Source organism: Manis pentadactyla, chromosome 14 (assembly GCF_030020395.1).
Source record: "Manis pentadactyla isolate mManPen7 chromosome 14, mManPen7.hap1, whole genome shotgun sequence".
NCBI lineage: Eukaryota > Metazoa > Chordata > Mammalia > Pholidota > Manidae > Manis > Manis pentadactyla.
In genome coordinates, this window is record NC_080032.1 from 79,017,720 (window position 1) to 79,031,486 (window position 13,767).

Consider the following 13,767-nt stretch of genomic DNA (forward strand, 5'->3'; position numbering starts at 1 on the left):
GTTCTGATAGAGACAAAATGAAACAGAGGAGGGAGAGGGGCAAGCGAGGAAATGAATCAAAGGGAGAAAATGTGGAAAAATTGCAAACAAAACATCTAAGATAAAGGAATGAAGGTCAGTTCTCAAACTTTTCATTATTTTTAACTTCCAAATACAAATGATCCTATTATGCAGGTCCGAGAATAACAAATGAGATACAGATGAACATCTATCCATTCCACAAAATCAGGAACACCATTCAAATAAGTTTCTAGCATGGCTTCTTGGGTCTTGGCTATTTCTTAGGGTATTTCTAGTATCCTAGACAAGCATCTCATCATTCTTTCCACTTCTTCAAGGTGTTCACCCAGATAAAGAAAGAAAACATTTAAAGCCCCAACAATCAAACTAGTTGTTTTTATTACTAGCAATATGATGTACATATTTTACAAACTTCCCTACATTTTATATTAGGACCTTTACAGTGAACTTTGACTTCAGTGTTTTTTTGTTGTTGTTGTTAACTTGCTCTTTATTTCCTTCTTAGTTATTTTCTCTGGGGGGAACGGGGTATTATGACAAAAGCAAAACTATACTCAAGCATAAAGTAAACACCTTGCATTAAGGACAACTGACCCATTGTGCATATTTAATATCTTTACATCTAGTATTTTTTTTGTGGAAACAATTTCAAATTAATCTGTATATGACCCTCACAAATAAGTTCTTTCAACTGTGAATCTCTTTATCATTTGTTGGCCTGTACTGGGGTTCTCATATTTTATATAATATCAAGGTAATTTTTTTGTCTATTTTACCTCCATCCTATTAAAAACCTATGAGAAGGAAAACATTATTCTTATTCTTATCTCTGCTGATAGGTATTCATTTTACGTATTTCAGCTGAATCTTTTCCACAACACTCCCTATTAAATAAAAGCCATTAAATAAATTCAGTAGGTCAAATCTCCTTATGCAAACACATTTCCCCCCATTACCACAGCATCAGAATTTCTTACTTAATCCCCCGTCACTGCACAGCGCCACTTTGGGGATGCTAATGGTAGACCCTCATTAAGTGTCTTGCAACTCTCATGGAACATTTTTTTCATGCGAGAGTACATTCATTAATTTCTTTCACTTTGAGCTCAACAGTAGTATTTTAAATAATGTGGACATCATAGAAATCAAGGTTTCCCCACTTGATGTTAGACCCTCCCCCAACCAGATGGAGCGGAATTGTATAGCGATAGGAAAAAAGGATCTATTGCACAACTTTGCCAGTGGCTTTGATGGACCCCAACTGATTGTTTTTTCACAGGCCCTCGTTCCTTCTAGCCCTGGGGGTAATTCTTAGAAACAATGCAAGTATAAAGATTGAATCATTTTCATTCAAACACAAGCCTGGCATTTTATCTAGACAAACAGTTTCCTGTGGTATTTTCTGACAACATTTACAGAATAATGTTTGTAGCAATGTAATTTAATTCTATGATAAACTTCAATTTACCATAAAAAGCAAATACAAACCGGTTACCATTTTCACCTTGTTTCAGTTGAATTGGCCTTGTTCAGATAAGCCAGCCTATCTCTGACAGAAACGACGGTTTATAGATAAACTGTGTGAAATCGGGTGTATGTGTGCAGCATTATACTGCCCACTATCATGATTTTATACTGCCACACTGCACATATGGCTTCCAAGCTTACTTTATCTGAATCTTTCTGCGTCTGTCCTCTGGGCATTAAAGTGAGCGCATTCCACATCGTTCAAAAGTAATTACACTTTGGTCCAGCCTGTAGTGTATGCTCTCCCTAACAATGCAATTCTCATTATTAGAGCCGGCACAATAACCACACTGGTGCTAACAACGCTATGCATTATACCCTCACAATAACTTATGCTAAGTCTGATGTTCAAAGGTAACCACAAACTTAAGAGCTTATAAAAACCACCATATGAAAACAGGAATCTCTACTATACCATAATTAAGGTCCGATTCTGTGGGATTATTTTTAAATAACACACACACACACACATTTTTCTCTTTCCCTTCTTCAATCTTCTGAATAGTACCTCTCACATAACAATATCCTAGTCTAACTTGAAAATAAATTTCTAATGACTATTAGGTGGTAAGCAGAATTTATATAAAGGGTATTTGGAGACCCAGCTATACCTATTAAAATTATTTAGGGGTAAATAAAGCATCCCAGGAGTCGACGGTGAGCCTGAGCAAGTGAAAGCCTCTCTCTGTGTGTGCACTGAATGAATTCTTTCAGTGTTTAAGGTTGGATTTCACAAGTTGGAGCCCTGCCATTGTTACACTTGGTTCTCAGCTATACGTCCAACATCTATAGACGATCAGCTTAAAAAGATACCTTTTTCTTCTTCTGATGGGCACCAGGAGGAAACTGACTCACCCTGATTATTGCTTTGTGTCCTTGTAATACTTAAACATATTGACATTATGATACATCAAATTATTAAACCCAAAACTCTATAAAACCCAATAAGGTATCCAAAGGTTTTTACCAATTCCAGGAAAATGTTTTCAATATACAAGAAACAAGATACTGAATTTTGACATATTTTCCAAATCCAATGGATCTTTAAATACTAACAAAAATTACAAACCAAGCATTTATTTCATATGAAATTCAGCTATCTGTCCAGTGAATGACTCAAGTTATTTTTTAGTGAAAATATTGTATTGTTAAAATAAAAATACTATGTTTTAAAAAGCAATCTTGGAAGGCGGCCACTCTACAGGTGTATAAAATTGTTCACATAACTCAAGAGAAACTTAGGAAGTCGGAAGAGAGTTTGGCTGAGGTAGGAGCATTCTTTTTGTTGGGTCGGGGGGAAGACAACTGATTATTCAGTAACCACAGGTGGTCGAGACTTTCATTTCACATCACATTTGACACTAGAACAACAATCTAACCAACAGAAGTAGCATGCAACCAGACAGAAAATTAGCACCCAAATGGCCATACCCCCCTGGCTGCCAGAGATACTGCTATTTGATTTATCTTCAGACTGCTCTATTCCCTTCTGGTGCTGATAAATAATCATATTGATTAACATGAGGATATGTTCTGGATAGTTCTATGGATCATGAAATAAATCCATTTATATTGGAACTATTATTAAAAATGGGCCATAAATTATAGTGATTTCTTGCATGTCTCTGAAAATCTTCAGTGACAGACTCCAAACCCCTGTTAAAAACTCAGGAGGAGGGGACAAAGGTAAAGATCTGACCTTCAATAAAAATAAAGCCCAGGACTGCCTTTCTACTGATGTCAGAATCACACTTGCCAACCTTGCCTTCTACCTTTTGAAGATTGTATGGGAATCGTATTTTGCTATTAATTGCTTGGCAAAATTATGAAAGCTTCAAGGAAGGAACCAATAGAATCAGTTCTTTTCATACTTAAAACTCTCTGTGTCTCAATCCTATAACGATTAGAAATCTGACAATAGTTTATAAATATATGTGCATAATCTATATACACTCTTGAGTAGTGAGCAAAACCTCAAGTTTTTTCTCACTAAGTCTGATGTTCAAAGGTAACCACAAACTTAAGAGCTTATAAAAACCACCATATTAATAAATTCATACCAATTTAATAGTATTAATAGTATTCATACCAGTTATATCTTTGTGGGAACTGCTCTTATCTTAGCTAGGCACTTTCTCCAAAACACTAAAGAAATAAACAGAACTTAGGAAAGGAAGAATTCCATCTTTATCTGACCCAAGTCCCAACAGTAACACAGTATAACCTGAATATGAACAAAAGCTCCTGATTACTCAAAATTTCTATATGGTGATATTTATGAAGTGAAAGGAACTTTTACCTCAGGAAATATTTTTCAACTTAAATTTTATACTGAAAGCATCTATGTAACTTCTAGCCAGCATTACAGGGATTACGCAACAGATTTACTTTGTCTCTCAACTACATGCACAATGCAAAACATAGACCTTTCAACATCTCCTTTTTATTTACAAATGGAGTTTGAATGTCACACATACATGGGCAATGGAATCTGGAAACCTTCATTTTTTTTTTTCTTGAACCGAACTCTATGATATAAAGACCATGAAACATTCTCTCTGTTTTCAAAGACATAGAATAGGGAAAAAAAATAGAGAATGCATTTTCCCACTGAAATAAAGGAGACTGTTATGTGATTATGACAATCGCCTAGTATCCAGAAAAAATTATTTATGTTGAAAAACAATTCTATAAATATATTTAATCATTCTTATAAATAGGTAAACTATATCTTAATCAGCTTAATGACTGAATATATTGTAGATATGATGACACCTTCTGAAATTACATAGTACATTCTACTTCAGTTCTAAAATTTCTGGCAATCATCATTTGCCATGAATAGTGTGTTAACAATTTTGCCCAAAACATATTTATTATTTAATCATCCAGATAAACTCCACCATTTAATCAGCGATCATAAACTGAGTTTCTATTGTATGCTAGGTAACAGAAATACAAATTTATATATGACTGTGACTTCAAGAAGAAATACAGTGCATAGAAAGGCAGACATGTTAACACATAAATTAGAACATAGGCCACGAGAAAAGATATAAACAAATGTCATGGATAAAGGAATACTGTAGCCACCTTTCCAGCATAGGAAGACAGTGAAGAACCATTTTTGAACTCAGTCTTACAGTAAAAACACAATTAACCAGGAAGGTAAAATATGAAAGAGAGTTTCCCAGGTAGGAAGAATAGAGGTGTGCCATTCAAGGTCACATGATAGTTTCGAACATGAAAAGTTTATGAAAAGCTTGGCGTACCTGGAGCATTGGGGCCATGGAGGGGTATGAGAGGCAGAGGCTAAAGCCATGGTGTGGTGCTAGTTGATATCAAGCTTTATGCTATAATAAAAGGTTTAGACTAAATCCTGTAAGCACAAGGACACACATTAATTTCCAGCTAGGGTAAATAATACAACTTATTTCTCAGGGAAACAAACTTAGTGGATATTGAAAGAAAGACTAGAAAGAGGGGAGGCTGAAAATGTGGGATCATACAGAAGATTCTTCCAACTGTCTAGTCAAGAGATGAAGAGCTGGTGGGATCAAGGAGCAAATTTAGAAACCGATTAGACGTACAGGAAGAGAAAGTATCAGTGCTCATGTCCCTAAAACTAGGTTCAATCATCCAAATTGTATGAACTTCCCAAACAGCAAATCTTAACCTTTTGGGGTTTCAGATCTGCTCGAGAATCTGATGAAAACCACAATCCTACTCCCATGTATGAACCCACAGAATTCTCCATTCCTTTTCAAAAGATCCATAGACCCTGCTTAAGAACTTCTCTTCTAGATGAAGTTGCTTGAGACGGGGAATTGGGCCTTCCTCAAATCTATTTCCAGCAGTGCTCCCACCGCCCCCCAAAAAACTGGTGCAAAGGAGGCAGTTAATGGTTTTTATTTAGTTGACCTGAATTCTCCATTATAAACCGAACGGTTTCAACCTTCACTAACATATCCTGCCTCACAGCCTTCCTTCATGCCAACTACAACATATGTGATTTAATATATGTTTCTTATATCCAACCTGGAGTATACTTAAAATAATCTCCCTCCTCTTATCTTTGTGGTATTCTTCTAGTCACTATTTATATTCACTCATTAAATTTGTGTGTTTATATTTGTAATAGGGTCACAGGAAAACCAAATCAAGACACAGCCTTTATAGAGCCTCTCTAAGAGACGGCAATGGCCCCAATATTGAGAGGCAACAGGCACTGGAGTAATGCAGGGTCAGAAGGTGAGTCTGCCCTCCTCACCCTGCTCAACTACTGCTGCCATTTCTCCCCTGTCTTTTCCTAGTTTGGACCCTTTTGAAAAGAGGGCAAAAAATTATCATTGCACATAAGTAACATAAGAATTCAAAGTAGAGAGAGAAGGGAAGAATTACGGATACTGTGATTTAACCCGCCAAAGAAGAGATCATCAGAAAATAGAATGTATGTGCTCTTGTGAAGAACTTAAAAAATGTATAAGCCTGGACTCTAAAGCCAGATTGCCCGGGGTGAGCAGTGGTTCGTCCACACATTAGCTGTGATCTGGAGCAAGCGATTTAATCTCTCTCTGTGACTTAATTTCCCCATCTGTAAAATCGGATTAATAATAACACCTCATTGAATTACTGTGAAGACTGAATGAGTTAATATATGTAATATGCTTAAAACACCACATCTGTATGAGTGCTTCATGAGTAGCTAAGACATTATTCTTGGTGAAAAAATACTGGCACACAAACACCCTGAGAAATTTTGACCTATAATGCTTACAGCGTTGAATGGGAGTATTTAAATATAATGTGAATAATAAAGAAGAATGTCTATTTCACAGCCATTAAAAGATTTCTCATTCTCGATGAGTTAATTCCATAAACATTAGTGCAATAACATAAACAGGTAAGCATATTTCAGCACCAAGCACACCTATGATATGTAATCATTTCCTAAAGTGTGCAAAAAAATAGATTGAGCACAATCTTTAAAGGTATGAGACTGTGTGATGAGACATACCTTTGTTGGTGTAATCTGGTTCAAATTACTAGCACTGGCATCTTGACGTAGAAGAGGAGGAAAGGTCACAAAAGTGTGACCTTCATCCAGCAGCCATCTTGCAAAGGCAAGGGTGGCTTTGGTGGCAGCTAAGTGCCCTGGTGCCTTGCCAACATGCTGATTCTGTGTATTTAAGTTCCTAAGTGGACCTAAAAGCCTTATTGTGTTTGTCTGCCATTTAAGCTTCAACTAAAGATGCTTTGCTCCCTTTGTCCCTCTCACCCATGAAATCAGTTTCCTAATCTTCTATAGTGATACAAACCCCAGGATGAGGGGCCAGATAAATTTTCCCGAGTTGCAAATTCTGCAATCGGATGCACGGGTAATAAATGAATTATCAAAACAACAGCATGAATGGGACTGAGTTCGGAATTAGGGCGGTCACATTAGAAAACTACAGTCTCTATGAAATATCATCTTCTCTACTATTTCCAGTGCTGTATGGAGTAACAGAGTCCAATCTGGGCAAAGTAAAATAGTGAAAAGCATTGATTTATCAGGGTGGGAATGTTCAAATCATGTTTTAAATCTATCTGAAAAAACCTTTGATTAGAAATATTATGACATCTAACTTTCATGCTGATTTTAAATGTGTTACTTGAACACTATTCTTCTATTTATGTGTTTTGCCCTCTAATTAAATGGAAGTGTCTCAGAAGCAGAACTCTTAAAAAACAAAAAAGAACCAAGAGCAACTCTACTCTCTATGGGAGTCAATTAACTTGCAATGCAGTCTAAGATGTTAGGAGTAAATCTTGTGTGTGGCTATTAAGTAGATGATAACGAGAAAGCAAAGGACTGAAGCCAAACTGTCTCCGGAGCAGACTGGTCAGAAAGTGAGTGTAGGCACAGCAGACCAGAGAGACCTACCATTGTGTTGTGCTGAGAAGTGGGAGTCCTATGGCCACAAGTCTCTTGCGTCAGCAGAGAAACTGGCTGAAATTCCTCAGAGTGAGGCTTGTTGGGAAAACTCGCACGCAAGGGAAGGTGAAAGGCTGGGAGCCCGTCACTCTCCTCTTCTTCCACTTTCTGTCTGCTTGTCACCATGGCTACCTCTCCATCTGCTTCCCCATACGGAGAGGCTGGTCGCTTGGAAGACATCCTGGAAGGAACAAAAGAGGAGAAAATAATGAAACCTCCACATAAATCCTTAATGCCGTCATTGTGTGGTTAGGGGCCATTGTAACAGAAATGCCTTTTTGTGCTGGCAGAGAGCAGGAAATCATCCAAATACCACTGCAAGGCGCACACAGTCAGAAACAATGGCCAAGCAGGTAGCAACAGAGCACTGCTTGTTTGTTGTGAGAATAATACACTAATATAGCACTCTCTGGTATTCTGGCTTCTTAAACAAGAGAATTCACCTAAGAACACTGCATAATGAAAGACCATTCCATTCTGAAGGAAAGAAAAAGACCCGTCTAGTTTTACACTTTGATAGACCTTATTGAAGACAGAACATCTATGAAAAGCAAATACTGGTGGCAGTTAAAAGGAGGGAAATAACTAACATTTCTTTCATCGAAAATAAAATAAAATAAATGAATGCTTGCCATTGTAACAAATTTGCATTTTCTTAAAAGTAGGATTACTGGGAAATGTAGAAATATGGGTGACAAGCAAACCTCAGACCACAGGACAAAAAGTTTGATATTTGTTTAAAGCTTATTAAGCACTGATTACATTTTACAATCATTGTTAATCTTGAAACATTTGAGAATTTTTCTTCCCTCATCTCCCCAAATCACCTAATTTTGACATTTAGTTCTAATTATCAAATTTGCAAACTAGTGAAAGAAATGTGAGAGTACAAAAATTTTTCAATTTTATTTCCACAGTTCTATCAAAGAGTTAGATGTGGATTCTCAGATTTATTTGCTCCTAGAATACCTCAGTAAAAGAAAATAATCAAATATGGATGTTTTGTTTTAATGAGCTAATACCTATAATGCAATAATGCATTTAGAAAAGTGAACAAAACTAAGCATTTTTTTTGTTCTTGAGTCTGATTGAATATTATCAGAGGTTAAAAACATGTGAAGTATTTTTAGTTAGAGAGTTCCTTTCCTTTCATTAAAAGTTTTACATAGAAGCAGTATAGACTTCAAATTAAAAAAAAAAACTCTTGTAAATACAACTTGATCTGACCTTGAAAAAGCTGTGATTTTTTTTCTTTTTCTCAACAAACAAAGTATGTTTACAGGATCATCCTTTCTTGTTCTAGAACAGTAGGACAGGAGGCAGCAAACTTTAACTAACTGCCACACCACTTCCTTCATATATATCACTGATTTTTAAATTTAAAATACACTACACCAAAGAGATGGCTCTAATTATTGTTGAATAATGCAGTTCTTAGTGTCAGCAGTTTCAAAAGAAAAGTATATTTGAATACTGAAGATATTCTATTAAGAAATAATAGAAAGTAGAAAAAAAAATAAGAGCTTTGGAATCAGACAAACATGGATTAAAATACTGATTGTGCTACTTAGTAGCTGTGAGACTTTAATCTCTTAATTTACTCATCTTTAAAATGAGGTGTAATATCTATTTGTAATGCTTCTTGAGAATGAACTGTTTACCATATGAGAAAAGAGTGATAGACCATTTAGCACACTCAGAAAACAATAGCTGTTGTTTATTTTACAAACTTTAAAACTACAGTGTGACTCACCCTCACCCTCAGAAAACAAAAAACAAAGTAACTCCAAAGTGAGGATAGCAGATTGCCCTCTTAGAGTTAAACTGCATAAGCAACATGAAATACGAAGTCTCCCAGTAAAGAAATGCTTCCTGGCCAGTCACACTTGACAATAAACTCATCAAATATATTAGCAAATTTTAAAGAGGAAACTAGTAGTAAGGGTCTTGATTAGCTGGTGAACAGAGAGAGGAGGAAATTCAAAGATGAGGAGGAACTACCACATAATAATTTTCTACAGAAGCAGGCCAGCCCATCACATTGCCAGTATCTTTGACTATCTCTGATCTCTTTACCAAGATTTACCAGTACCAAGCATAGTTTGAGCGTGTAGAGAGAAGTCAAGGGCTGGAGTTAGCCAGAGTCTTAGTCTCACTGGCAACACTGTATCTATTACCAAACTGATATATTAAATTATACAAAGTAACTCTAAACCCTAGAGATAGTGAACTCCCACTATTTTGCTTCCATGGTTTCCAAGCAAACTTCTGATTTCCAGATAGAAAATGGACTGACAGAACAGATTTAAAATGCTGAAGTTTTTAAAGTGATTTATCAGAGTGAATTAATACAGGAACTTTTCATTATTTCTTGGTTTCTTATGTACCTTGACTCTAAAGAGATAATGCATTTATTACATGAACTATTGTATTTATGGTCCGTGTGGGCATTATCATTCTTTCTGGCATTAATAAATTGGCATTCTAGTGTCTACTTCAGATTTATGTAGTCTCTTACTGCCTGAAAATTCCAGGCTATTGGGAAGAGCCAGTGTCTGGGTTATTAAAGCAGAAAGCTAGATCAGATGGCCTTTCCTAAACTGACAAAATTCTGGCTTTCAGAAGACAAGGGTTCTTTGTTGATTTCTACTCTATTAGTATTATTATTATTAATGATTACGAAAATGTAAATTTCAAAAGTAGACATAACATAAGGTGATTAAGACATCACTACTGTTTTCAAAACTTCTAGCCATTTCAATCTCTAAATTAAGTTTATTTTCAATGGGATAAATATTTTCTCTTTTTCTCTGTATATATATACAAAACGTAACAGAAAGTACAAGGAAGGTCTAAAACATTGAACATGAAGGAGTCACAGTGCCAGTAGGCAACTGATCCTAAAATATTACATATTTCTCATTTATTACAATTACACTTTCAGAGATACACAGAATATTCTTAAAGTGTTGGACTTGAGATTCTTGCACAACTCAGGAAAAATACTTAAATATTTTTTTAAATTATCATAAAAATGATGATGGTTACAATAGGTTACTAATAACAGGTTACTAAGTCAGAAAAAATAGGATTTATGACAAATTATGTAGAGGGTCATCTACCAATCTGTTGGTTGTATTATTCATATTTAGTCTGACTCATAGTAATTCTAAAAATATTGACAACAAAATCACCATTAACATTAGATTCTTAAGCTTTTGTTTATCTACCAAAGGGTTTTGTTTCAGACAGAGGAGAGTCTCATTAATTAAAAAAAAAAAGCATTAAGAAAGCATTGCAAATTTTCATATATTGTCTATATTGGATATGTAAGGTTCCAATTTCTGTAGCTGATACCATCCAGCCGTGTTTCAGTACAAGGACACCTTGGAAAAATCTGAGGATCTAGGCTGGACTACACTCTTGTCCGTTCACTCAGAGATGATTTTTGTCATTACTGTGGTTAGATGCAAGACTTGCCAATGGACAAAACTCAAGAACTTCCAAGAAACTGAGATGAGACACAAGTATTATTTAGTGTGAAACTAACTTGTGGAGCTGTGATGACGTGATAGTAGTCTCTAACTCAGTGTTGTGTACGGACAAGATGATCCTCTTGAAAGAACTGGTGTCTAATGCCAGGTCAAAAAGGAATCTTCAAATCATCCAAATCATTTACTGACCACTTGCCATGTGAAAGAAACTTGTTGAATGGGAATAAAAAATGTAATTCAGGGTATCTGCTTTAAAAAGCTTACAAACTGGTTGAGAAGATGTTAAATAAAAGGAGACATACTAATGAAACTTAGTATAGGTTTAGGTCCAGATGACAGTACAGCAAAGCACCAGAGGGCCAGAGGGCCAGTTAGATTTTGGTGAGAAGAAATGGAAATCCTTGGGTAAATGGAGAGAGAAGTTCACGCAGGAAGTAATAACAAAAGGAAACCTGCAGAGATACCTCCAGAAAGTATAACATAAATTTAAGTTTCAGGCTTACTTAGGGAAAGGGGAGACTGAGGAATATAGATCAAATCCCTTCTCTAATCTATAACATTTCTGAAGTTCCTGAGTCCACAAATGGACTAGATAGGAAACAACCTCCCTCATGAGAGGGCAGCCTGCTTTTACAAGGGCACTTTTCCTTTGCTTGTCCCTGTAGCAATCTGCACAGTAAGGCTACTCTAGTCCATCTGTGAAATAAACTACAGGAGTCCATTGCTATTGGCTAAAGGCTCACCTTGTGTAGGATAATCACTCTGTAGGTCGGCTGTCTCTGGTTGTACTCAGAATGTATAGCAAACTCAGGGGAAGAGTAAGAGTTGTTAGGTGTGGCTCAACTGTGGCTGCACATTGGAATTATACGGAGGGGTTTTAAAAAATACTGTTGCTGGGTTCCACTGCCAGGCATTCTGATGTTACTGGGTCTGGAGTGCAGATGGGTGTCAGAATTTTTTAAAGATTTCCAGCGAGTCTAATGCACAGTCAAGGTTGCAAACCATTTGTAGTTGTCATAGTTATATAATGCCCCTCACCCAAGAGGTCCAAACCCTGGTCCCCAAAGTCTGTGAATGTGTTACCTTACAAGGCAAAAGGGACTCTGCAGATATGATTAAGTTAAAAATGATTAAGATGAAGCAATTATTCTGGATGTTCTGGGTGGGCCCAAAGTAACCAGAAAGGACCTTATAAGAGAGGCAAGCAGGGGGATCAGAGTTAGAGAGAGAGATTGGAAGATACCTTCTATCTAGCTGTGCAAATGGATGGGGCCATGAGCCAAGGAATGTAGGTGACCTCTAGAAGCTAGAAAGGACAATGAAACAGAAGCTCCCCTAGAGCCTGTGTAAGAAGCCCTGCTAACACTTGTTAAGTCACTAAGTGGTATTTTGTCACAACAGCAGCAGGAACGTATATCACTACTTAAACATTTATTCCCAGCCAGTATTTTCTCCATCTGAAGTCCTCCTGCCCCACATACACTTGCCTCTTCCCTCAGTTCATTCAGCTCCAACCAGCCACCCTCCTTTGATCACTCCATCTGTGCCAGCACCTCCTCCCTCTGACATATTTCATATTTATTTATTTGTTTACTGTCTCTCCCACTATCATTTCCAATAGGGCTGACTTTGTTTGTGTTCACAGCTACTGATCCAGTACTTTGAATACTTCCTGAGAATAGTAGTCTTTCAATAAGTATCTGTTCCATGAAGCTATTAACCCAAACCAGCAACTCTTACTATTCTCTAACTATGGATTAGTTGTAAGAGCTAGTTTTGCTGGACAAGTATGCTTAGAAAATGTCTTGATATTATCAGAGAAAAAGGAAATCCACCTCAGTGATAATATCTTTCTTTTAAAAATTTCTAGGTAAAGGAACTGGTAAACCCTGTTTAATTAGGTTTTTAAAGCACTTGTGGAATCCTATAGTTGTTTTTAAAATGTGAAAGTAAGAGACTGTAAAAATGAAATAACTTTATTTAAAAAATGCTATACAGTTACTTATTACTAGACCTGTTTCTGAGGAATCACCTACCTAACTTACCAAATTTAACATTGCTTAGGTTATGTTCTTTGCTGAGATTATTCTGGAAAATGATGACGTACAAAATCAAACAAATTCATATATGGAGCAAACATAAAAGGGAAGACTTTGACTAGGAACTGCTTTCTTTATATAACAGTTTCTCTTTAAAGTTTCTCTAAATATTGTAACCTTTGACTGGTTAATTCAGAGACAAAGTCCTAGGAAGCAATGCCTTCTACCAGTTATTCTTTTAGAATGATAATATTATTTTTTTAAGGTTTGCAGTTATACATAAAAATTGCAAAAAAATTAAATATCTATACAGAATAAATTCAAATTGCAGCTCCTGTACAAATTCTTCCTGTGCCACCATCACTGAAGTGACTTTAACCCTCCTTCACCTCAAGCTAGATCCACTCTTGTTAGGAGCCCATATGAAAAAAGTAAATATCCGTATATAACCTGTAATGCTTATTCGATAGTTTAATTTTTAAATCTTTTTCTTCCTATTAGTATTTACAGTATGTAAAACTAGAACACAAGCAGTTGGGAAGCAAGAATATCATTTCTAATGTCTTTAATTCCCCATGACATGCAGCACATCTTGGACTTAAAAAGATTTCAGCAATTACAGGTCCATTTTTGACCATTAAACCCGATTTTTACAAGGTTCACCCTAAAGATATCACTATGTGATAAAGGTCTTTCCAAAGTGTTCTGT

The 13,767-nt window shown here is 36.1% G+C and overlaps 1 protein-coding gene across 18 annotated transcripts in view; it reads right to left on the reverse strand.

Moving 5' to 3' along the window:
* Positions 1-13,767, reverse strand: part of SOX5 (SRY-box transcription factor 5) — a 931,123-nt gene that overhangs the window by 330,129 nt on the left and 587,227 nt on the right. For all 18 annotated transcript variants that reach the window (XM_057491903.1, XM_057491902.1, XM_057491900.1 and 15 more), the window contains one exon: positions 7,475-7,706. In XM_057491903.1, the coding sequence (XP_057347886.1) occupies positions 7,475-7,705 (231 nt within the window). In that variant the 5' untranslated portion in view covers position 7,706. The remainder of the gene's footprint in view (positions 1-7,474; positions 7,707-13,767) is intronic.